Raw genomic sequence first — 22,808 nt, 5'->3', positions numbered from 1 at the left:
TGACTATTCCACAAAAAAGTTTTATTTTAGTTCAAAATGATCAATATGTAGAATCAGAACAAGTGATTGCCGAGATTCGCGCGGGAACATACACTTTGAATTTTAAAGAAAGGGTCCGAAAGCATATCTATTCCGACTCCGAAGGAGAAATTCACTGGAGTACTGATGTGTACCATACACCTGAATTTGCATATAGTAATGTCCACCTCTTACCAAGAACAAGCCATTTATGGATATTAAAAGGAAGTTCGTGCAGATACCAAGGTATCTCGTAGTAGAAACAAGCTTCCAATGAGAGTGTGTTGTAAAGCGGATAGCTTTTGGGGTGGGTCTCACACCCAAAAGCCGCAGTTTCTTATTTTTTTTATATTTTTGGACGTGGGTCCCACATATCAAAATGATTTTAAAAATGTAAAAAATATTACTGAATTTAAATTAAAGTTTTTTACACATTCGTCATTTTATATTTATATATAAATATTATAAAACATATTATTTTATTCATTTTTTTGAGAAGATTATTTTATTCATTTTAGTATATTAATATTATAGATATTGTTCTTCAAAAATTATAAATATTGTTTTCAAACTTAATTAATTCAAAAAATAAAATTATAAATGGCTTATTTGTAATTTTTAATAAATTAAACTTGTTTAAAAAATATTTAACAATACAAAAAATATATATTTTATCCAACTTAATCACTAACATCCATTAACAGTTTTATCAAATAACTCACAACTTATTCTACAAATTTAAACTTAATTTTCTTTTATAACTTAACAGTTACATTAAAAATTAAAGACACCGCCGGTAAAACTCAGTGGATAACGCTAAACGAACCCAAAATGGAAACTCAACGGTTAAGAACCGACCTATAGAACCAATCCAACGGCTCATCTTTAACGTTGATTCCTTCCTTAAAATCTCCTCCTCACCGTGTTTCAGTAATCCTGTTCTCCAGCCGCACCGGCTCCTGCATACGCAAGTACTGATATACGTAGATAACACGCATACATATCTTCTCTGTTGAATTCGTCGATTTGTTGATCTTCTGATTTTTGAGGGTTTTGAGATGGCATCGGTTGAGACTCTGCGGCCCATAACTCACAGGAACGTCTACCCGTATTCGAATTGCAATCTTCACTACTCTCATGCATTGTGCTTATACCACAATCGATCTAGGGTTTTCCGCCATAGCACTCACCGTTCTGTCCCGAGTTCCATCGCCGCTCCTTCAGCGAACCTAAACACACAATTAGTTCCTTCGAAAAACCTAGATAGGTTCACTCTATGGGGTGGTTTCTTGAAGAATCACGGACCGAGGGAGTATAGCAGGATCTTAGCGAATTGCCAAGACGGCGATTCGACGTCGAGTCCGAGTGGAAAAAGTGAGGCCAAGCCGAGTGAGGGCGAGGCAGTTAGCGGTAACTCGACGAGCTCGGGTTCTTCCTCAGCATCGAATCAGAAGAGGGAGAAGCAAGGGAAGAGCCAATGGTTTTTGTCGAATGGAGGTAAGTGGAGATGGCAGCCGATAATTCAAGCGCAAGAGATTGGGGTTCTGCTTTTACAATTAGGAATTGTTATGCTTGTTATGCGGTTACTACGGCCTGGGATTCCGTTACCTGGCTCGGAGCCAAGGCGGCCTACGACCTTTGTGAGCGTTCCCTACAGTGAGTTCTTGAGCAAGATTAATGGCAACCAGGTGCATAAAGTGGAGGTTGATGGGGTGCATATAATGTTTAAGATGAAAAGGGAGGGAAGCAGCCAAGGGGGTGAGGTGGGTGCTAATAGGTTTCAGGAATCAGAGTCGTTAATAAGGAGTGTGGCGCCAACAACGAGAAGGATTGTGTATACGACAACAAGGCCAGCTGACATTAAGACTCCATATGAGAAGATGCTTGAGAATGAGGTGGTGTTTGGGTCACCAGATAAGCGTTCTGGTGGATTCTTGAACTCGGCCTTGGTGAGTTCTCTTTGTGTTGATTATTATAAACAATCTTTTAACTGTTATTGACTTTGACTTCACAAAGTTCATTAGAAGGCTATGTTATGCTCTTGACTAGGATTAAACATGGGTTTAAGTCTGTTCCCTGACTTTGATAAAATTGTAACTTCAATTTGAAGAGGTTGAATCTCACTAATTTTACTTTGCAAGAAGGTAATTATTAGTATCCAATTATCCATTTACTTTGGAACAATATTTTACTCCCTCGTCTGATCTCAATATATATTCCCTTTCACGTATGGCTCAGCAAACTGAACATGCAGAAATAGTCACTTGACCATTAAAATGGTTAGATTCTGATATGTTGGCCTTAGGTAAACACTTCAAACTGGGAGATGCGATTTGAGTCTCCATCACAAGAAAAGTCCCAATTTTACTACTAAAGATTTGGAATTCGAATACATTTTCATGTTTCCCTGTCCTTCTGAAAGGTAAACATTTTAGACCATAAAGAGTAGATGCAACTTGCAAAATAGTTGAAAGAAGAAAAACAAATTGATCAATATTGTGTATTGTTTCCTGATATTATTATACATTTTGTAAACATTACAGTTGTGATTTGGCTCTCGTTTGCAGATAGCTTTGTTCTATGTTGCTATACTTGCAGGCCTTCTTCATCGATTCCCTGTTAGTTTTTCTCAGGTGTGTGCCGTCATTTTTCTGAAAGCGCGGATATCAAAGTTAATCATTAACAATCTCTAAGGTTCTGAGATGACATACTTGTGTTTGCAGCACAGTGCTGGTCAGCTTAGAAACCGAAAGTCTGGAGGTTCTATTGGGGCAAAAGTCTCTGAACAGGGAGAAACAATCACCTTTGCTGATGTTGCTGGTGTTGATGAGGCAAAGGAAGAGCTAGAAGAAATTGTGGTATGTTATACATTCTTTGGCTTTCCTATCACGAGTAACGGATCATCGCTTATAGCAGTTTCTGAATGTTTCTTACTTCAGGAAATGGTCTTATATCCTGATATTTGCTGCCCAGGAATTTCTTAGGAATCCAGACAGGTATATACGGCTTGGTGCTCGTCCTCCTCGTGGAGTGCTTCTGGTGAGTGTTATTATGTTCTATGTTATAATACAGTGATCTGTAAAAATAAAAGTAAAAGATTGTTGCACAGGAGGGCTGATGTATCCCGCTAAGGATTCATGAAGGTCTACTGGAAAATGTTAGCAAAATTGGCTGACTGTAGGGATGAAATTAATTAATCTTTATTTATTTACTAGGGTAATTGTCCCAGGCTATAAATTTCAGCCATTGTTCTTGTTGTATTTTCATATTTTTTTTATTTATTGTCTGAGATGAAGCAGTTGAATGTCCGGTTGATATATTTTTGTAGCTATTTCTTTGCATTGGAAGTTTCCTGAGATTCAACTGAATATTCTAATGCAATTAAGTGCCTTGGAGCATACATCGGTAGATATTATGAATTTATGATGACCACAAATGATGTATAGTGGAGGCTGCCAGATTCATTCCTTACCGTAACTTCCAAAATGTGAATGAAAACATGATTTTGGTTATCTTATAGGTGGGCCTTCCTGGGACTGGTAAGACACTTCTAGCAAAGGCTGTAGCAGGGGAAGCTGAAGTGCCCTTTATAAGTTGTTCTGCGAGCGAATTTGTAGAATTGTATGTAGGTATGGGGGCCTCCCGCGTGAGAGATCTTTTTGCACGGGCAAAGAAGGAGGCACCATCAATAATTTTTATTGACGAGGTTAGAAAACAGATATTGACACTTGTTGGTAACTGTATTCTTGTTCTGGACTGGTAGGATGGTTGGCCACTTAATTTTTTTTCCTCCACTTTTTGATCTTCTCCAGATAGATGCCGTGGCAAAAAGTCGTGATGGTAAATTTCGCATTGTTAGCAATGATGAGAGAGAGCAAACTCTAAACCAGTTGCTCACTGTAAGCTTTCCCGAGTAGTAGTTTTTCTACTTCATGTTTTGTCTTGGGTACTTTACTGAATTTGGGCTTATATATACATTGAAGGAGATGGATGGGTTTGACAGCAACTCTGCAGTGATTGTCCTTGGAGCAACAAACCGATCTGATGTCTTAGACCCTGCACTTCGCAGACCTGGGAGGTTCGATCGTGTGGTTATGGTTTGTATTGTAATATATTTACCATCTTTTGTGTTGATTGGAGATTTGAGCGTCGTTGTTTCAGGTTTGGCAGTTTTCTCATGATTTGAAGTCTCTTGTGGTTTTTAGGTGGAAACACCAGATAGATTTGGAAGAGAAGCGATTTTGAAGGTGCATACTTCTAAGAAAGAACTTCCTCTTGCAAAGGATGTTGATCTAGGTGATATTGCCTCTATGACCACTGGATTTACTGGGTATTTATCTCATGTCGTCCATCCATTAGCTTCCCTGTGTTTCATTCCTAATCCTACTTTTTTCTAGCATACAGGGAGTGACATTTTGATTTTGAATTTGTGCAGGGCAGACCTTGCAAATCTTGTGAATGAAGCTGCTTTATTAGCTGGCAGACAAAGCAAAATAGTTGTGGAGAAAATTGATTTCATACATGCAGTAGAGCGATCACTAGCTGTAAGTCTCTCTGTCTCTGTCTCTCTCTCTCGTGTGTATGTGAGAATTTGTTTCTACTTGTGCATTGTTGTTTTTGAGCACTGCTCTTTTTGTATAAACTTCTCATAGTTCATCCCATGCTTATAGTCAGCTTAACTAAGCCTCAACCATAGCTAAGAGGAATGACTTAAAGATTATATTAAGTAACCATGGTAGGTAGACAGCATTTGAAAACATTAATGATCTAACAACTAAAGAATACCCTGTTGCTTGCTTATTTTAGTTTTGATGCTCTCACTTCTTCAAATTTTGTATTGGTGCCCTGTTGCTAGGACCCCATCATGTCGTTGTTTTTGATAATGGTATCCTAAATACTTACTTTAGATTTTACTTTGAAATGTTAGAAGGTAGATGAATGATAGATAACCCGAAATTTCTTTTGTAGGGCATAGAGAAAAAGACTGCTAAGTTGCAGGGAATTGAAAAGGCTGTGGTCGCAAGGCATGAAGCTGGCCATGCTGTAGTGGGTACAGCTGTTGCCAATCTTCTTTCTGGGCAGCCACGTGTAGAGGTAATTTTGGGATATTTGTACTAGATGCTCTCAGATTTGGTTCACTTATGTTATTTTCGCTTTACTAACAGTGTCAAAAACATTGAGATCATGGTTGTTGAAGAGGGATTGCGACCCCCTACATTCTTGCTCTCACAAATTTCTTGCAATTTGACGTTAGGGATGTGATGTGAATTATGGACAAAGGAGGGAAAGGGCTATTAAAACATTTGTAGTGGAATTGTAAGAAATTGGAGGGTGAAGGATTGTTGGGGATCAGAATCCATTGAGAGTTGGTTTGAAATTCACATCAGTTGTGTGCTTTAGATGGTGTATCCTAACCATTGGTTGGTTTCTATCTAGGGAGAATGGCTCAAGCTTAATTCATCATTCTAATGTTGTAGCTTGCTTCTTGTTTTCTTCCGTTTCCCTTTTGGGTGGCACCCCCTTGGTGGTATTTTCTATTCAAAGGGGAAAATGAGTGAAAGAATATACTTCCACCTTCCATACGCTTATATATATATATATATGAGGTTTTATATGTATAATGGCGCCAAGGGGGACTGGTCCGATTTACAATTATGTGCATTTAAGGATATGGTAATAATTAATTGTCTGTTTCTTAGAAACTCAGCATACTGCCACGTTCTGGAGGTGCATTGGGCTTTACCTATACTCCTCCAACAACTGAGGACAGATACTTGCTTTTCATCGATGAACTACGTGGCTGCTTGGTTACTCTTCTGGGAGGTCGTGCAGCGGAAGAGGTTGTATATTCAGGTCGTGTTTCAACAGGTGCACTCGATGATATACGACGAGCGACAGAGATGGCATACAAGGCCGTGGCTGAGTATGGTCTTAACCAGACCATAGGTCCAGTTTCTATAGCAGCACTTTCTAATGGTGGAATGGATGAGTCAGGAGCTGTTCCATGGGGGAGGGATCAGGTTTTGCTATGCTTTTTCCCCAATTGTTCATTTCTCTTTTTCAGTGATGACTGACTTCATTTGTTTTCAACAGGGACATCTTGTTGATCTTGTTCAGGGAGAGGTGACAGCACTGCTGCAATCTGCATTGGATGTTGCACTTTCTGTTGTGCATGCTAATCCTACTGTGTTGGAGGGGCTTGGTGCCCATCTGGAAGGTAATTGCTGCTGCTGTTTACTACATCAACATTCTTTAACATTATGTTCTGTCTGTGCTCAATATATACTCATTCTACCATTTACAGTTCATTCCCCATATCAAACACAAAATGAAATGGATAATCGTGGCTTTTCAGTATGGTTTAGACGTGGCATTGATTTCTGTTCTACATTTTCCTTTGAGAATTACCTTTGTATTGGTCATTGCTAGAAAGGCAGATTGTTTCCAGTTTCAAGGTTCTGTGCTCCTCCGTATGGATTCTGTTGTGATCCCATGAACAGAAGCGGGCTTTTGAACATCAGACTAACTGATATTCTTATTTTTGGGTTTTCCTGGGACTTAGTTAATCTGTGGGTCAGTCTAATAGGATCGTCAAATTTAACAACCGTCTAGGTTTTGTTTAGGTGGTAAAGGAGTGGGCTATGCTGGAGTGTGGCTGGAAAAATAGCTTTGAGTCTTTGCCCTGTAAATTCATTCGCCACTTAGTTGTCAGAATAGTTCATTGCTTCATGATTTCTTTTTCCAAATTCCAACCATTGTCTGTGGGTGGTTACTCATGCATGCTAGTGTAGGTACAACTTTTTATTGTTCTCTCCCCTGTTATCAAATATTGCATGCTTGTATCTAATATGAACCAGCAGGCTTCTAGAAGTCATCAAGGATGAAACAAATGTTAAAAGGCCCATATTAACATTAGATGTTCTGGGATGAGGATTTCATTTTGACTTAGAATTTGCTGTCTGCGGTCGACTGATAGTCTTTTCTTGTCCAGAAAAAGAGAAAGTAGAAGGAGAAGAGCTGCAAGAGTGGTTGAAGTTGGTGGTTGCACCAACAGAACTTGCAATCTTCATGAGTGGCAAGCAAGAATCTCTTCTGCCACTAGAGGCCGGATCTGGATTACAACCCTTACACTCTGTTTTTCCATGATTTGGTGAAACAGTCATATGGCACAAGACGATGTATTATCATGCCAATGAAGGCATCCTCACCTATGGCTTTGACTACCTTGCAACTTGTATATTTGAGCAAAGTAAATCTTGGGGCGCCATTTTTAACACTGGCAGCCTCTTCTTTGTTCAATCCCACAGTTTACCATTCCAGAACCAGACAGACTTGGGTAAGCTGGAGATTTATTTCTCTCAGAGCCTTTTTAAGTACCTTACAACTTAATACACTAATATTTATTCAGTCTTTTTTTTTTTTTGATAAGCAATATTTATTCAGTTGTATACATAAATCTTCCTTGAGATAAAATCTCTCATATGTGCTGGTTTGGTTGCTCATGGGAAGCTGTGAATATCGTAATTGTGAAGTTTCAACTTTCAAGATACATATGTGCTAGGAATTCTTGAATCCGATTATAGATGGTATTTTCACTTATTCTCTCTATCTTTCCGTTTGTTTTGGATCAATGCTGAGTTGGGCTCTGTATGCCAGCATTGTACTCCATTTTGAGGCAAGCCGGTGAGACTAAATACCAAGAAACCTGGTGAGGTAAGAGCTGTTTGCTTTGTGAAGTGAGGTTATATGGCTATGGATACATACGTGATATGTGTTCTGTCTGTTTGTTTTCTTTTGTTATTTTTATGTGTGAACAGTAAACAGAGAAATGAATGGCGCTGATGAATATACATTTGATAATTTTGGAAGCAGGCTTGTAATATCAGTGTCACGCTCTGAAGGCGATTGTGGCTTTAGGATCTAGCAATACCGACGAAACAAAGATTGGTAGGACAGCAAGACATGTCTTATTAGGGACCATCTGGCTGGCTTGGTAGTTTTACTACCTCTGCTTTAATTATTACAATGTTCTTCTTTTCAGTGAACCTTAGCGATTGTCAATAGACTTATGGACCCTGATAAGCTGAATAGATATAATAACAACAAAAAAAAGAAAACACTTGCCCTGGGATCAAAATAAGCATGAAGAGGTCCAAGACCTGCTGGGTTTTTTGGTTTGGTTGGCACAGCATCTCTCACACTAGGACACGTTTTTTATCACGGTCTACAATGAATAAAAAAATTTAAATCCTCCGCAATTTAAATTTGTAAATAATCGGGTCATGCACAATTATAAATTACTGATCAAAATACGGCTAGAGAAGAAAATCATTTCCAGTTCGCTTTTCCCGCTACGGAAATAAAACGCATATATGTAGACCGTCCGATTAAGAATTGTATTGTATGTACAATTTTCATGAACCGTTGAATGGTTCAAATCTTTCCATAGGCTCTCAACAAAATATCTGATGTGCCACGTACAGCTTGCCTTTTTTGGTGGCCTTTTTTTGGCCTTTTATCATCCTATAAAGATCACTCCCTTGCTGGCTGTGAGCCTGTGACTGTAAGGCCTTTCAGAGAGCAAGAGACTGCGTAGAGATAAGACTAACGCTTCGGTAATTACGAAGGTTCGTTCTTCTTCGTCTCTTCGAACAATTCACTCATTTTGAAGCTTTTTTCATTTTCACGATGTAGATCTAAGGCGCTTCGTCGTCTGTAATTGTATTTATTTTTCCACCTTCATTTTCTTCTACTGCATCTGTGTTTGGTTACCGGGAAATTTATGCCTGCGTAATGAAACAGTTTTTTGTATTTAATTTTTGTTCTGGGTATCTTCGTTTAATGGAAGCTATAGCTTTAGGCAAATTGAGTAATTCTCAACCTTCATTTTCCAGTATCTTCATCGTTCAATTGAGTTATTTTCTATTACTTTTGTTTTCCAGTATCTTCATCGTTCAATTGATTATGTGTGTGTGCGCGCGCGTGTTATGGTATTTATAAATGTCAGAGTCGCAATTTTACCGAGTTGATACTGATCACGGGCCCAGATATATGATTATCCTTGGATCCAATCTGTATTGGTTGAACTTTTTAATCACCCTTCGGAATCAGGTTCAGATCAGTTTGAGAAATGATAATCTATCCAATTCTGATTCTACTTTTGTTGCAGTTGTTTCTTGTTTGCTCTGAATGATTTGGATTTTAATGGATCATCAGTCATAACTTCATTCAGATAAGCTAGTGCGGATGTTGTGACCTACTTACCTCTGCCAAGATGGCGTGATATGGTTTTTTGTTCATAAGATTCTTGTTTGGGAACAGAAAAAAATATCAAAGACCCAAGGGATCATTGATATTGTTGCTAAATAATCATATTTTAACATTTTGGTACGTAAACATGTGATAGGTCAACCAAGAGATGACAACAATTCAGGCCGCCTTCACGACTATTGTGTGCAACAATGTCAAGCAGACTGCTCCAACGCGACTTCCAAGTAGGAAGGAAATATGCCCTGCTCCCAGGAGCTTAACTCCTAAAGCCACATTAACATTCGATCCCTCTACAACCAACCCAGTGAAAACTGAAAAAAGAAAGCATACAGTTGATCCTGATTCTCCCGAATTTTTGGCTATTCCATCATTTGAAGAATGTTTTCCCAAAAGCACAAAGCTGTACAGGTGCAACTTTCCTTCTATTTTCTGCATATTGATGGTTTTTATTTTGCAGTGTACATTTTGTTGTGTTTCCCCCCTGTTTTAAGAGGATTCATGTGATATCTTCCTGTCTACAGTTAGGGTCTATATATTGGCAATGATTTAAAGCTAATTTACTTTACAGGGAAGTTATTCATGAGCAAACAGGTCACTTGCTCAAGGTTCCTTTTAGGAGAGTTCACTTGTCCGGGGGTGAACCAGACTTTGACACATATGACACAAGTGGTCCTCAGAACATCAACCCACGTATTGGTACACAACTCAACATGTTTACATGTATCTTGTTCTTTCAGTCTATGGTTCCTTTCATGAGATAAAAATATCTTTACGTGGTTTTATTGAGTGTAGATTAAGTTATATCATGTACCTTGTTTGTGGGTAAGGCCCCAAATGGACAGGAGGACCTCTGGTGGAGTTTATGGACTCGGTTACCTCTAGACTAGGTCCTTGTCCTGCTCATATAATGTACTTAATCAGATTTACGAATGTCTTAAACAGGACTTCCTAAACTACGCCAAGACTGGGTTGACAGAAGGGAAAAGTTAGGTGGGCCAAGGTACACTCAGATGTATTATGCTAAGAAAGGAATTATAACTGAAGAAATGTTGTACTGTGCTGCTCGTGAGAAGCTTGACCCAGAGTTTGTTAGGTCAGAGGTTGCCCGTGGGCGTGCAATCATCCCTTCAAACAAGAGGCATTTAGAGCTGGAGCCAATGATAGTCGGAAGAAAGTTTTTGGTTAAAGTTAATGCAAATATTGGAAATTCAGCTGTTGCAAGCTCAATCGAGGAAGAAGTTTACAAGGTGCAATGGGCAACTATGTGGGGTGCCGACACTGTTATGGATCTCTCTACAGGACGCCATATTCACGAGACTCGTGAGTGGATCCTGCGCAACTCTGCTGTACCTGTGGGGACTGTGCCCATCTATCAGGCTCTTGAAAAAGCGAATGGAATTGCTGAAAATCTAACTTGGGAAATTTTCAGAGACACCCTAATTGAGCAAGCAGAGCAAGGTGTAGATTACTTCACGATTCATGCTGGGGTTTTGTTGCGATACATTCCTTTAACTGCAAAGCGAATGACAGGGATTGTTTCCCGTGGAGGATCCATCCATGCAAAGTGGTGCTTAGCTTATCACAAAGAGAACTTTGCCTATGAGCACTGGGATGACATACTGGATATTTGTAATCAATATGATGTGGCTCTGTCTATAGGAGATGGGTTGCGACCTGGATCCATATTTGACGCAAATGACACTGCTCAGTTTGCAGAGCTGTTGACCCAAGGAGAGCTGACTCGTAGAGCTTGGGATAAGGATGTGCAGGTACTAGTAAAATATATAAAATCTTTTCAGAAATTACAGAACAATGACCAAAAATATTACTGAGTTCGACTTGGTGTTTTTCGGGCCAAATTATGACGATCATTGCATAATATCACTCTTTTCAACCTGGTTCAGAATTTATTTTTTTTACTTTATTTGTATAAAATTTTTCTTAATGTGGTGTTGGGTTATGTGAAAACTTTTGTTTTGCCGTTTTAGTAGTATGATGTGTTAGTTGGTTCAATGTATCAATGTATTGAACAAATGCCAATCTGGACCCCTGATCCGGATGGATGAAGCTGTCTAATGCATTTGAGATATCATATTATTAGGCTGCCTGATATTCTTAATTAGTATTGCCACTCTGCTGTTACTGAATGATACTATGAATCTCCTTGAAGTAATGCTTTGTTTCGACTATTGTGATCTAAAAACTGTTGTATAATTTTTAGGTGATGAATGAAGGACCTGGACACATTCCTATGCACAAGATTCCTGAAAACATGCAAAAGCAGCTAGAGTGGTGCAATGAAGCCCCTTTCTACACCCTCGGTCCTTTGACAACTGATATTGCTCCTGGATATGATCACATCACCTCTGCCATTGGTGCTGCAAATATTGGGGCTCTTGGAACTGCTCTGCTCTGTTATGTAACACCAAAAGAACACCTTGGATTACCAAATCGGGATGATGTAAAGGCTGGGGTGATAGCATACAAGATAGCTGCCCATGCAGCTGATTTAGCCAAAGGTCACCCACATGCTCAAGACTGGGACGATGCACTAAGCAAGGCAAGATTTGAGTTCCGATGGATGGACCAGTTTGCTTTGTCATTGGATCCTATGACTGCCATGGCCTTCCATGATGAGACCCTGCCATCAGAGGGTGCCAAGGTCGCACACTTCTGCTCCATGTGTGGACCTAAATTCTGCTCCATGAAGATTACAGAGGACGTGAGGAAGTATGCTGAGGAGCATGGCTATGGGAGTGCTGAAGAAGCCGTCAAGCAGGGAATGAAGGCTATGAGTGCTGAGTTCTTGGCTGCTAAGAAAATTGTCAGTGGGGAACAGCATGGTGAGATTGGTGGTGAAATCTACCTGCCTGCAAGTTATGTCAAGTCAGCCGAGAGGTGAAGGTTGGTATTCGGTAAATTTTATCTTTCTGTGGAAATGCTATATAGGCAAGTAATATAATTGCAGGTAAAGAAGTTAAAAATTGGGGTCTAAATCTAATTCGCACAAACATAAACCAATCACTACAATCTGTCAACGGTTTAATTATATAGAATCAACCAGTAACGGCTAATTAAAACAGATGCATACTCCCCTTCCGCATCTGTTGACAAAGAATGTGGATACAAAAAACCTCTATTGAGGGTGATCTGAGTTTTTTATCCTTCGTGACTTTTGGTGAATGTTATTACATTTTTGTTTGCACCTACTTTATCATGCATATCAAATGTCCATAGAAGCTTCTGTTACTAGGAATATCAATTTTTTTATTTGCTTCTCTGATACGGGAACCAATATGTCTCTAATTGTTTTCCTTTAGTGTCTCTCTCTTGAATTTTCACATCGGTATTGCATTTTGCTGTCTTTGCACAATTACTGACTCCTTTACATCGTCATGGAATATCTTTTTTTCATGTGGATCTTATTGTAACGTTCTTGCAGGATCGGTGATTTAGGGGAAGTCGTCTGTTAGTCCCTAGAGCCCCTTTCCATGACCGCTAGAGAGGCGACTTCAAGTCTTTTTCTTTCAGGATGTAGGTAAGTCAAGCATTGCATAGCGAATTTTCAGGACGGTTGATCTTTGTTCTGCTTGTTTTTTATGTCTCTGTAATAAAATGCTCTGGAGTCTGGACGCATTTTCTATCACCTGCATTTTCACAAATTTGTTCGTCTTTTGACGCAAGAAATGCACCAGGGGTGTCTGTATCTGCTTTATCACATCCTGTTTGACTAGGATGCAAGCAGGTCAGGCTGAGAAAGTCCCTTTGAACCTGAACAGGTTAATGCCTGCGTAGGGAGTGTGCTTTTTTCCTTCTTTTTTTTCCGTGCTTGCACAGGGAGGCAGTTTCTATCCATGGTCAGGGCTGATTGATCCACGAGTGGATTCTCTGGCATGGCTGTGCTTTTGCTTCACTGGCTGCTATGCAACCGAAAGTGGCTATTCCCGGTTCTTCCGCGATTCAACTGGGATTTAAAGTTCAGGTAGAAATGCCAATGCTTACATGACCCAGCCCTTTGCAAATCATGTCCATATAGGAAAGTGCAAATTGTTAAAATTTATCTCTGTGCCTGTGGCTTTTTGTGGGCAAGCTGGTTTTGGGAAAATTTGAACCCATTATCGCATGACCTATTTGAGTAATGGGCCGTAAAGTAGAAGGATTGGGCGAAGACTTGATCCAACTCCTTGACTTCTTATAAAGACTATGGAAACACACAAAACTGATATAACAGAAAATATATGCTAAAACCAGCCTGCAGCATAACATATTCTTTGGTTTCCACAACCGGATACCTTTTATGGGAATTGAGATTATCCTGGTTCAATCATGGGAGTGGCGGGTACAATATACGGCACCATCACTCTTTTGTATCCTCCGAACCTGCATTGCTAGTTGCATTATTAAGCATAAGATAGATGAAAGCTTAATGGATAAACACTGAATTCTCAAACACATCAATCGGTCCAGGTACATAAGTCACTATTCCGGGAGATCGTAAGAAATTATAATTATTCACAGATGGAAACACCCACACAAATAGACAGCCCAAGAAGGTCTACACCAAATGCATAATGAAAGCTATTGCCTACACACAGAGAAGCCCGAAAGAACTCGTAACAAATGTATGGACTTATGAATTCAAAATGGCTATAACAGATAAGTTTGAATGGTATCATTTTCGAGTATAAAAAAAAAAAAGATAATAAGGAAGTCACTGTGTACACATTGTTGGATAATAGTTCACTTGTTCATATGTTTTTGTAGTCCATCTTTGTTTTTAGTTAGCTTTGTCCAGGGAGCTAGTAGCTTAAGCCTCTCCTGTTGTAATAATGTAATGTATCTAAACTTTAATCGCCTGTAGACGACAAGATATATCCTCAGACTATACATTTTTCAATTGAAGTCTGCAAGTTTACCAATTTCATTGGTCTTTATTAGAAATTGTTCATTTGAAATGCCTTCTCCTCCTTAATTCAGTGCTGTTCTCTGGTTTTACTTTTACCTGTCCATATCATTTCACTCGACTCTCTAATGAATTACTTTCTGAGGTAGGGGATCCAGAAATATCGCGGTTGGAAAAGGTGCCAAATTTGAAAATCGAAACGGTAGTAGTTTCTCTAGCCTCGCAAAACACCCATCTCTATTCTCTAGACATTTCGACCTACAAAACAGAGTTCTCCACGTCATCAAATTTTGTCCTCTTCATTCCACTCTCTCTTACCGAAGTTATAAATTCCACTGAACCGGTGGAGTACCATGGACGACACCGCCACAATCTCAAAACCACTGAATCGGTCCAAAACCACGACGAGCGACGACCTCCGCAAGCGAGAGGAAGAAAAAGTTAAACGGAGAAGACGAGGCCGAGGAGAGAGACGTGCAGGCATGGGACACGCTGAGTAGCTGCTTCCGGCTGGTGCAGTCCGCGCTAGATCACAATCGGGATCTGATTCAGCAAGTGAACGAGAGCCACCAGTCCAAGATCGCTGACAATCTCGCCAAGAACGTCGACCTGATACGCGAGATCAACGGGAATATCTCGAAGGTGATTTCTATTTACTCTGATTTGACGGTCAATTTCACTAACATTGTTCAGCAACGGCGTGATGTCAAGGAAGGAAAGAACGAGCAGGATGGAAAAGACGAGCACCGAGATCTGAGTCGACTGATCCATCGATGGATTTGAGTAAATTTCGATCCACCTTTATTAATCTAATAAGGTTCATTTCAATTGCGTTGGAGTAAGTCTGTTGCGGTCTTAGTGGATTATCTGTGGTGTTTGGTCTACCAAGTCTTTATGTGTTATGTGTCTGTCGTATGTGAACTAAATGTTTGTTTGAAGTTCAAAATCGTTGTTGTTTTGGTGGTGATTATTGTGATTCGGATGTGCTGATGGTTGTTTCGTTGTTTTCTTTGTGTTTATAAGTATGATTGATGGCTGCGAGACTTGCTTATGCTATTATCTGCCCCACTGAAGTGGTAAGGTATTTATGTTCAGTTCATCTCTCTTTCCTTGCACTGTTGTTCTGTAAATCTTGGTTAGATGATTATGGTTGATGCAATCCTTTTTGGTCTTTGAGAAATTTCTAATCAACAGAAGCCACCACCATACTCTGTTGTCCTTTAGGTAGACCTTTGTTTTGACACTGAATGAGGCTACCATATGAAGGTGCATTTCTCAGTGGCTAGTTGTTCAATCTGTTCCTTAGACCTTGGTCAAGTGCTGAATTAGAAATAAATTCTGTGATTCATAAGTCTTGTCATTTTGTACATCTCAAGTATGCAAAATAATTGCGGATTAGTTATATTCTTTTGTAATAGTTTTAGAATGTCTACATATTTTTATTAAATGATATGAAATGTTTGAGAATAGATGGCAGCATATCAGGGAGGAATGATTATGAACTTATGAATTAAAAGCAACATTTGACTTGCCCTTCCTCGAAGAAATAGGATTGATGGGAAACATGTATCATCTCATTTGTATTATATAAATAGGCTGCATTCTCTAGGATTACCTGTATAAACTGCAAGATTGTGTTTCTCATCATTTGGTCTTGGCAAGTGAAAATTATGTATGATTTAAGAAATCTGCATTTTAGCTGGTCCTTTTTTTTTTTTTTTTTTTTTTTGAGTTTTTTTTTGCTTCCATATGAGTGCAAACATATTTTAGCATGGAGGCACCTGTGAGTTTGAACCATTTTAAATTTGCAAGTGTGATAGCAATTAGGGGGTCATCATGGTGCTAGTTGTCAATGAAATCTATTTTGAGTGATGCTGTATCCCTGAATTGTTAAGCCATGAGGTATCTTTATGGTGGTTACAGTCAGAATTCAGATTTCTAGACCTATATAAAAGGTAAGGTGAGAGGAAGTTGTATTGATAATTTATGTTTTGATGTGCATCACTGCATCCGCGTCTCAGTTTCTGTATACTTCATGTCTTCTTATTAAGGTGGAAGTTTTTCTTCTGTTGGAATTCCATCGTAGGTTCTTTTGGGCCATATTAAATAGTGTATGTATATGTGTGTTATTTTAGTTTCCTTTCCTCCTTGTTGAATATCAAACCTGGACTTACTGCAACTGCTATCTTACTATATCTGCTAGTTCATTATTTGCTATTCCTGACCATCCTCCATTACATGCTGACATACCCATACCCAAAATTCCATCGCTTTTTTTTTTCCGTTTAGATGAAGCCATCTTTTTCAAATCCTTTATTAGCAGGTTAATTGTTTTGTATATCTTCTGAGCAGACACGCGAACACAAAAAGGTAGCAGCTTATATTTAAATCCTCTGAGCAGACATGAATGTGTGGTGCATTATTACATTGCCTGTAAGGTGCATTAACCACCTAAAAGTGGTAGTTTTTTTTTTTTTTTTGGTTCGAATTGCTGTGTGTTGAAATTGCTCTGTGTTTTCAACGAAAAGCTATAGATTTTGGTTAGAAATTTGGCTCTTTTGCGAATTCTACACTCATTAGTTAACTGTCGAGTCAAAAGATACGAGATGCATTGCAAGGTATTTTTTATCCCTTATGAAATCATCTGTGCATTTGATCATTCCGGCTCAGGTTCATAGAGCTTGGTGTATTATTTGCAGCCAGCTTAGTGGCAGATAGATTTGATACACGTGGTTACTGAAATTCAATTAGATGGTAGGGTGTCTGAAAAACCATTGTTGGAAACCTCTTTCAAGTTGGGCTCCGTAGGGTTATGAAGTTTGATAAGCACGAGGGTTTGATAGACGGTGGAAAATCGCTTGTTTGGCTGGCATTTGCATGGTGTGCTGATTAAAAATCCAGGTTTGTCTTTTTGAACATTCCACAGGAACCACTCTCCTGATTGGTATGATGCATGAAATTAGATTTGTGCAATCACTTGACTTTGAATATAAAGAGTGATGCAGATGGATACTTGATAGACAAAATATTGATAAAAACGGACTAGTTATTTAAATGGAGCGGTTACAACTGTGAGAAAATATTAGCGTCATCGATTAGATGTTTAGTAAGCATGAAGTTTTGATTGATAGAAAACTTGGGCTTGCCCGTCCAGAAGCCCAGTTATATGTAAAACTTTGTTCAAAAAATTATCAAGCTAGGTTGGGCTTGCTAACATTTTGTGAGGCCCAGCCCAAAAAGAAAATTGCGCTGTGCTAGCCCAACAAGAGGACCAGCAATATAAAAAACTCGGTTCAAAAAATTTATCAAGCCGGGTTGGCTTACTGACTTAGTCTAAGGCCGAGCCCAAAAGAAACTTGGGTCGAATTCTAGAAGCCAGATAAAATTTCCTGTATTGGGCATGCTTACACAAGGCCCAGGGCAAAAAGAAACTTGGGCCGGAAATCCAAAGGCCAATTACGGTATTCCTAGACTGGGCTTGCGTACTGAAGGCATATCAAAAAAATGGCCACCCGGTTCAGAAGCCCAAAAAATTGGGCCAGACAACAGGTAGCCCAATAAAATTTTCCTGAATTGTGTTACTTACTTTGACGCCCGGTCCAAAAAAATTGGGCCTGCTTGCAAAGAAGCCCATTAAAATTTTACTGACCTCGATAGCTGGCTTAAGGCCCAGCTCAAAAAGAATCTTGGGCCAAAACATACAGAACACAAGAAAATTTGGCCGGACTTCCAATAAGCCCATTAAAATTTTCCTGAGTTGGGCTCGATGACTTACAGTAAGGCCCAGCCCAAAAAGTTGTTTCGGCCCTTTTGGAAGCCCAAAACAGGGGCCGACCTTACCAGAAGCCCAAAAATAACCTGGGCCGGCTTTTCCCAAGCCCATTCATTTTGTTCTCGGTTGGGCTTGCTAATTAACTATATGGCCCAACCCTATAAGAAACTTGGGCCGACCCGTTAAAGACCAAAATTAACTTGGACCTGCCTGTCCAGTAGCCTATCAATTTTTCCCTGCGTTGGGCTTGATGACTTACTCTAAGGCCCAGCCCAAAAGCAACTTGAGCCAGCTTGTCCTGAAGCCCATTAATTTTTCCCAGGTGGGGCTTTCTCTCCCTTTCCAAGGGCCAACCCAAAAAAACTTTCGCCGGCTTTTCTGCATTTGTATTGCCAACCTACTCTAAGGCCCAGCTCAAACAGAAATTTGGGCGAGCCCGTCTAGAAATCCAGTAATATTGAAAATTTTGTTCACATATTTATCAAAGGCCAAACCCAAAAAGAAGATTCGGCCGCTAGGTCCAGAAGCCCAGTATTATAAAAAGAATTTGTTCAAATAACTAATAAACGAAATAATTATCAAGCTGGGACAAATTGCCAAAGGTCGTAACAAAAAAAGACCCTCGAGAAAGCTTTCATGTGTTGAAGATTAGTACTAATAAACGAAAACCTTGACAATAAATGAAGACAAATTCCAACGTAAGAGAAAAAAAAAATATTTTAGGGAAAGAAGACTCGACATGCACAACTATGTATGTAATGCATATATACTTGTGAAGAAATTGAATAGACATTTATTTGGTTAAGTGGGATACTCTATTCACCCTGGACTAACGACTGTATCCTATCCATCTTTAAGACACCCCACCCTATGTTAGGATATCAAATGGTTATGGGCAAATATTCATTGCTCAAGGACATGGCAAAAGGGTTTCCTAGGCTGCATAAAGACAGATACCATCTGGGCTGCAAAATATGCCCTAAGGCCCTGTTGGACACCCCGAGCAGCATAGGATAGCTAGCCTATGCAACAGATAGATTAGATTACAAGGATTATAGGCTGAAAGATAGCGGTTATACTTCTACCATCCATTGTTTGGCGCAGTAGCTACAAGAATGGATTGCATAAACGGTATACTACTTCCTGTCCAGTGCATGCTATGCTCACCAAATTATTGAATTTCTGGGCAAAAATACTCCACCTGCTTTAATATGTGTCAATGAATTTATAGTGCATACCCTTCAATATGCACGGGTAGTTTTATATACTCCCCTCAACCCGAGTCTGAATATGTGCCTCTCATTGATAGATTTATCCGTGAGGCAAAAGGCTCCTAAACAGGTTCAGCAGGGTGGATAAGATGCCACCTAGCCTCTCCCAGCATGCCCTCAATATATCATCTTGGAAAATCCAAGATATAATAGGGAGCTAATAATATAAATGAGGTACAAAATACTTCTTCACTTACCAACTAGTTATCACAGTTGTGATGAAGAATTGTGAACCATTGGTATCACGACCAGCATTTGCCATTGACAGAAGCCCTGTTAAACAAAGAAGAAAGTTGTTATTTATTCATTATGTAGTTTGACACTCTTGAATCATTCCTTCTCTTAAAAGTAAACGAGCTAAGCATTGAAGCAAAAGTATTGAACATAAGCCATCAAGCCACCTAATTTGGACGGAAACTACTAAAGTAATCCCCCGACAATAGTGAAATAACCTCGTTGGATCATAAAGCTGGAATAATTCTATGGAATGCACTCCCCTTGAAATGAAAAGGCCTTCCACTCTTCCCAGTATATTTCTCTCCTGAAATGATAAGGGATAATATAAGACGACAAAATTTACTTTTTTTTCACGTGCAAAAGAATACAAAATTTACAAAGATACTTTCATAGGATCAAACTGCAACTCCACTCTAAACCAATGTTTTCTATTTCATCCCATTCTTGAAGGCAAAGGAAATCCTTACTTTCTGATGGTTCTCTAATTCTTTCAATCAGTTATGCAAGTATAGACAAAAATGCTGAACCGAGACAAGATGTGATACCATAAATTCTACTTGCATCTAAAAGGGAAAAAAGTGTTGCTAATTGATGTGGAGCATCAACATGCAAATGGAAAGAAGGAAATCAAAAAAAAAAAAATTTACTAAAGATATTGAAATGGTAAGTTTACCTGTGCATGATGCCCAGAAATTTTCTGCAAACAGGAAGATCAAGCTATTAATAACATCATAATAAACCTTGCATTATTAAATATGTATAACTAATTATCTTGAATGTGATATGGCTACTGTACCTCCAGTTTTAGGAACAGCCTTTCCAAAAAGACCCATGACAACTCGGCCTGAGAACCAACAAATGATGATTGTTTAGGCATTAAGCATGAAGGAATAACTATAGAAGAAACATAGGCGGATGTCCTTTTTTCTTCCGTCGGGATTGTATATTTGTATTGCTTACCAGCTATCTTGACATTTATCTCAAGCAAGACATACCTGCAGGTTTCCCAGCAATCTCAGCATCAAAGTAAACTTTATGCATGATCTCTTTCAAATCTTACTTCTTCTTTGCCTGCGATGTAACTCTTTGCAAATCAACATCAGAAACCAAACCAAATGTGTTACTCGTATAAATATTGATCAGCAGGAACTACCTAACCATTTTAGATTTCAATTTTCAGTATCACCTTTATCCCTCATCCAGACTAAAATCAGTAACATCGTCTAAACACCCATCACAGAATTTCCACAAAATTGATTAAAATAGAAGAGAACACACGATTTTCCAAAAGGGAAAAAAACATAGTAAGCACTTAAGTAAAATTACATAATGTGTTTCTTGCTGTTCCAACTAAATCAATATCCAATTCCAGTTGCCCCCTTGCAGTCTACATCTCAATCTGAATTTATTGAAGTGTCTCTCCAATCCATATTCAAATATAAAGTATCAACCTCCAATGCCCGCTGTCAAACTCATACAAACTCAGGCTATCAGATGTTTAAAATCACACACATACACTTCGCTTACAAACAACAAAAGAACAAATATCATCAACCTTCTGTTGTCCCCTCAAAAACTTGCTTGTAATCCACAAAATACGTAACAAATCTCTGCTTCAATCTCAACTACCATATGCCCCTCCTAATTCAAACTTAAATTAGTATCGAACTCTAATGAGTAATGCCCTCGCAAAGTTCAGACAAAAATTAGTCATCGACAAATCAAAAGATAACAAAAACTTGCTTGTAATTCACAAAATACCTAACTAATCTCTGTTTCAATCTCAATTACCATATGTCCCTCTTATTCAAACTTAAATCAGTATCGAACTCTAATGAGTAATGCCCAGGCAAAGTTCAGACAATTAACTTGTTTTCTCTAGAATCCAAAAAAAAAAAACCAGTACAAAACTTCAGTAGAGCCGCCTGAAACTCGTACAGATATATTTAATCCCTGGAGTGAAAGAGCGCAAGAATCACTAATGATCAACAACAATACCTTACTATCTCTTTTTCAATCTGAATCAACTTAAGTGTCTCTCTAATCCAACTAAAATCAGAATCAGCCTTAAAAACTGCAGAAAAACACATCCAAAGAACAAAAACGAAATGTAAACACGCACGCAACACTAAGAAACAAAATACCTAACTATTTCTATTTCAATCACGAAGAACTTATGCAAAATTATCTCTATGGTTCAAAAATACACAAACTAGCACACGTTGGCGATGAAAAAAAAAAACACTAACTATTTTCCGTTTCGATCAGAATTAAAATTTTCTCTAATTCAAGCAAAAATCAGAATCAACCTTTAACTGCACCTTGCAAACTCATACATGGCCATTCACTCTGAAGATTCAAACTAGAAACAATATCGACCTCTAATTGAGAATATACGCTACGACTGTCATTTCAAACACAGATCCACTGAAACACACTCTAGTCGGAACGAATTACACGAAGTTCATGGATAAATCAAGAACTTGGATCCAATCGATCCAGTGTAGATGACCGATAGACACTTACCGTAAACAGTACCTGAATGAGAGTTAGGGTTCCAGACAAGACTAGAGTCCATAGTAGTGCAACCGGGAACGATCTCGCCATATGTTTCTATTCTCACAAGTCTCTCAGTTTCCGTTTCTGCCGGATGTAGGGATTTAACTGGGGGATCGATAAGGCGGTGGATCTACCGGGTTTTTTTTTTTTTTTTTTTTTTTGCAGTCGAGAAATTCATGAAAGAAACAGAACATCATTACATCAAATAGGTCAGAGCCCACATAATTCCATTGGACTATATCGGCCTATTTGTCTTGGCAAGCCCATTAGCTGACTGATAAATTTGAAGGACCATTTGGATACTTTGACGGGTCAGATAATGGCCCAAACCTTTGAAGGCCGCTTGCCACTGTTACGGTGTGTTAGAGCATCCACAATGGGAAGAATTTGAAGTACTTGAGATGATACTTTCTTGATAAGTTAAGTGCTAGATGTTCACAATGAGTATAATGGAGTGTATTTCAAGTACTTGAAATGTTACTTTTTTGATAAATATAGTGCTACATACACATAATGGGTGAAAAATTACACTTGAAAATTTAGTTGTGGAAAAAGGATACTTGAGAGTTGGAGTATGTATATAGTTGATGAATAGTGAAGAGAGAGGTGATGAATAGTGAAGAGAGAGGTGATGAAAAGGAAGAAAGAGATGATAAAAAGGAAGAAAGAGAAGATGAAAAGAAGAGAGAGATATGAAAAAGAAGAGAGAGATGATAAAAAGGAAGAGAGAGAAAATAGAGAAAGTGAGTATGAAGTGTTGGAATGTATGGAGTGTTCA

At 38.8% G+C, this 22,808-nt stretch overlaps 2 protein-coding genes across 12 annotated transcripts; one reads left to right on the top strand and one right to left on the bottom strand.

Annotated features, from left to right (window-relative positions):
* Positions 1-928: 928 nt before the first annotated feature.
* On the top strand, positions 929-14,584 carry LOC120001729 (phosphomethylpyrimidine synthase, chloroplastic). 6 transcript variants are annotated; one of them, XM_038850164.1, is made up of 14 exons: positions 935-1,967; positions 2,586-2,651; positions 2,742-2,876; positions 2,992-3,057; positions 3,539-3,724; positions 3,831-3,917; positions 4,002-4,115; positions 4,224-4,348; positions 4,454-4,562; positions 9,437-9,696; positions 9,857-9,984; positions 10,231-11,057; positions 11,510-12,192; positions 12,731-12,950. In XM_038850164.1, the coding sequence occupies exons 1-13, from the start codon at positions 1,077-1,079 to the stop codon at positions 12,188-12,190; spliced, it is 3,675 nt and encodes a 1,224-aa protein (XP_038706092.1). In that variant the 5' UTR covers positions 935-1,076; the 3' UTR covers positions 12,191-12,192; positions 12,731-12,950. The 6 variants fall into 6 exon arrangements, 4 of the variants coding, with proteins under 4 accessions (XP_038706089.1, XP_038706092.1, XP_038706091.1 ...); XM_038850161.1 differs by lacking the exons at positions 9,437-9,696; positions 9,857-9,984; positions 10,231-11,057; positions 11,510-12,192; positions 12,731-12,950 and adding exons at positions 4,987-5,112; positions 5,718-6,038; positions 6,112-6,235; positions 7,010-7,534 and having other exon boundaries at positions 929-1,967; XR_005469032.1 differs by lacking the exons at positions 935-1,967; positions 2,586-2,651; positions 2,742-2,876; ... (4 more) ...; positions 4,224-4,348; positions 4,454-4,562 and adding exons at positions 9,028-9,305; positions 12,984-13,270; positions 14,341-14,584 and having other exon boundaries at positions 9,425-9,696; positions 12,731-12,826.
* A 3,943-nt stretch (positions 14,585-18,527) lies between these two features.
* LOC120001731 lies at positions 18,528-22,352 on the bottom strand. 6 transcript variants are annotated; one of them, XM_038850172.1, is made up of 7 exons: positions 21,998-22,345; positions 20,467-20,542; positions 20,268-20,315; positions 20,145-20,168; positions 19,636-19,775; positions 19,432-19,507; positions 18,528-19,364 (listed from the first exon to the last, which is right to left on the bottom strand). In XM_038850172.1, exons 2-6 carry the CDS (start codon positions 20,491-20,493, stop codon positions 19,477-19,479), a joined length of 270 nt encoding a protein of 89 aa, XP_038706100.1. In that variant the 5' UTR covers positions 20,494-20,542; positions 21,998-22,345; the 3' UTR covers positions 18,528-19,364; positions 19,432-19,476. The 6 variants fall into 6 exon arrangements, with proteins under 6 accessions (XP_038706100.1, XP_038706099.1, XP_038706098.1 ...); XM_038850171.1 differs by having other exon boundaries at positions 18,528-19,507; positions 21,998-22,224; XM_038850170.1 differs by lacking the exons at positions 18,528-19,364; positions 19,432-19,507 and adding an exon at positions 21,470-21,545 and having other exon boundaries at positions 19,511-19,775; positions 21,998-22,352.
* Between the last annotated feature and the right edge of the window lie 456 nt (positions 22,353-22,808).

The sequence above is a fragment of the Tripterygium wilfordii genome, chromosome 7, assembly GCF_013401445.1.
Source record: "Tripterygium wilfordii isolate XIE 37 chromosome 7, ASM1340144v1, whole genome shotgun sequence".
NCBI lineage: Eukaryota > Viridiplantae > Streptophyta > Magnoliopsida > Celastrales > Celastraceae > Tripterygium > Tripterygium wilfordii.
The sequence above is the reverse complement of the archived record's forward strand: the minus strand, read 5'-3'. Positions and strand labels throughout refer to the sequence as shown.

What these genes read in the sequence shown, in the direction of transcription:
- LOC120001729 (XM_038850164.1), top strand. Translation starts at nt 1,077, where the DNA reads ATGGCATCGGTTGAGACTCTGCGGCCCATAACTCACAGGAACGTCTAC. An exon ending in AAGAGCTAGAAGAAATTGTG is followed by an intron (nt 2,877 to 2,991) that starts GTATGTTATACA and finishes TTTGCTGCCCAG; the next exon opens with GAATTTCTTAGGAATCCAGA. An exon ending in CTCTAAACCAGTTGCTCACT is followed by an intron (nt 3,918 to 4,001) that starts GTAAGCTTTCCC and finishes TATACATTGAAG; the next exon opens with GAGATGGATGGGTTTGACAG.
- LOC120001731 (XM_038850170.1), bottom strand. Translation starts at nt 20,493, where the DNA reads ATGCTGAGATTGCTGGGAAACCTGCAG. An exon ending in GATTGCTGGGAAACCTGCAG is followed by an intron (nt 20,316 to 20,466) that starts GTATGTCTTGCT and finishes GTTGGTTCTCAG; the next exon opens with GCCGAGTTGTCATGGGTCTT. An exon ending in GGCTGTTCCTAAAACTGGAG is followed by an intron (nt 20,169 to 20,267) that starts GTACAGTAGCCA and finishes TCCTGTTTGCAG; the next exon opens with AAAATTTCTGGGCATCATGC.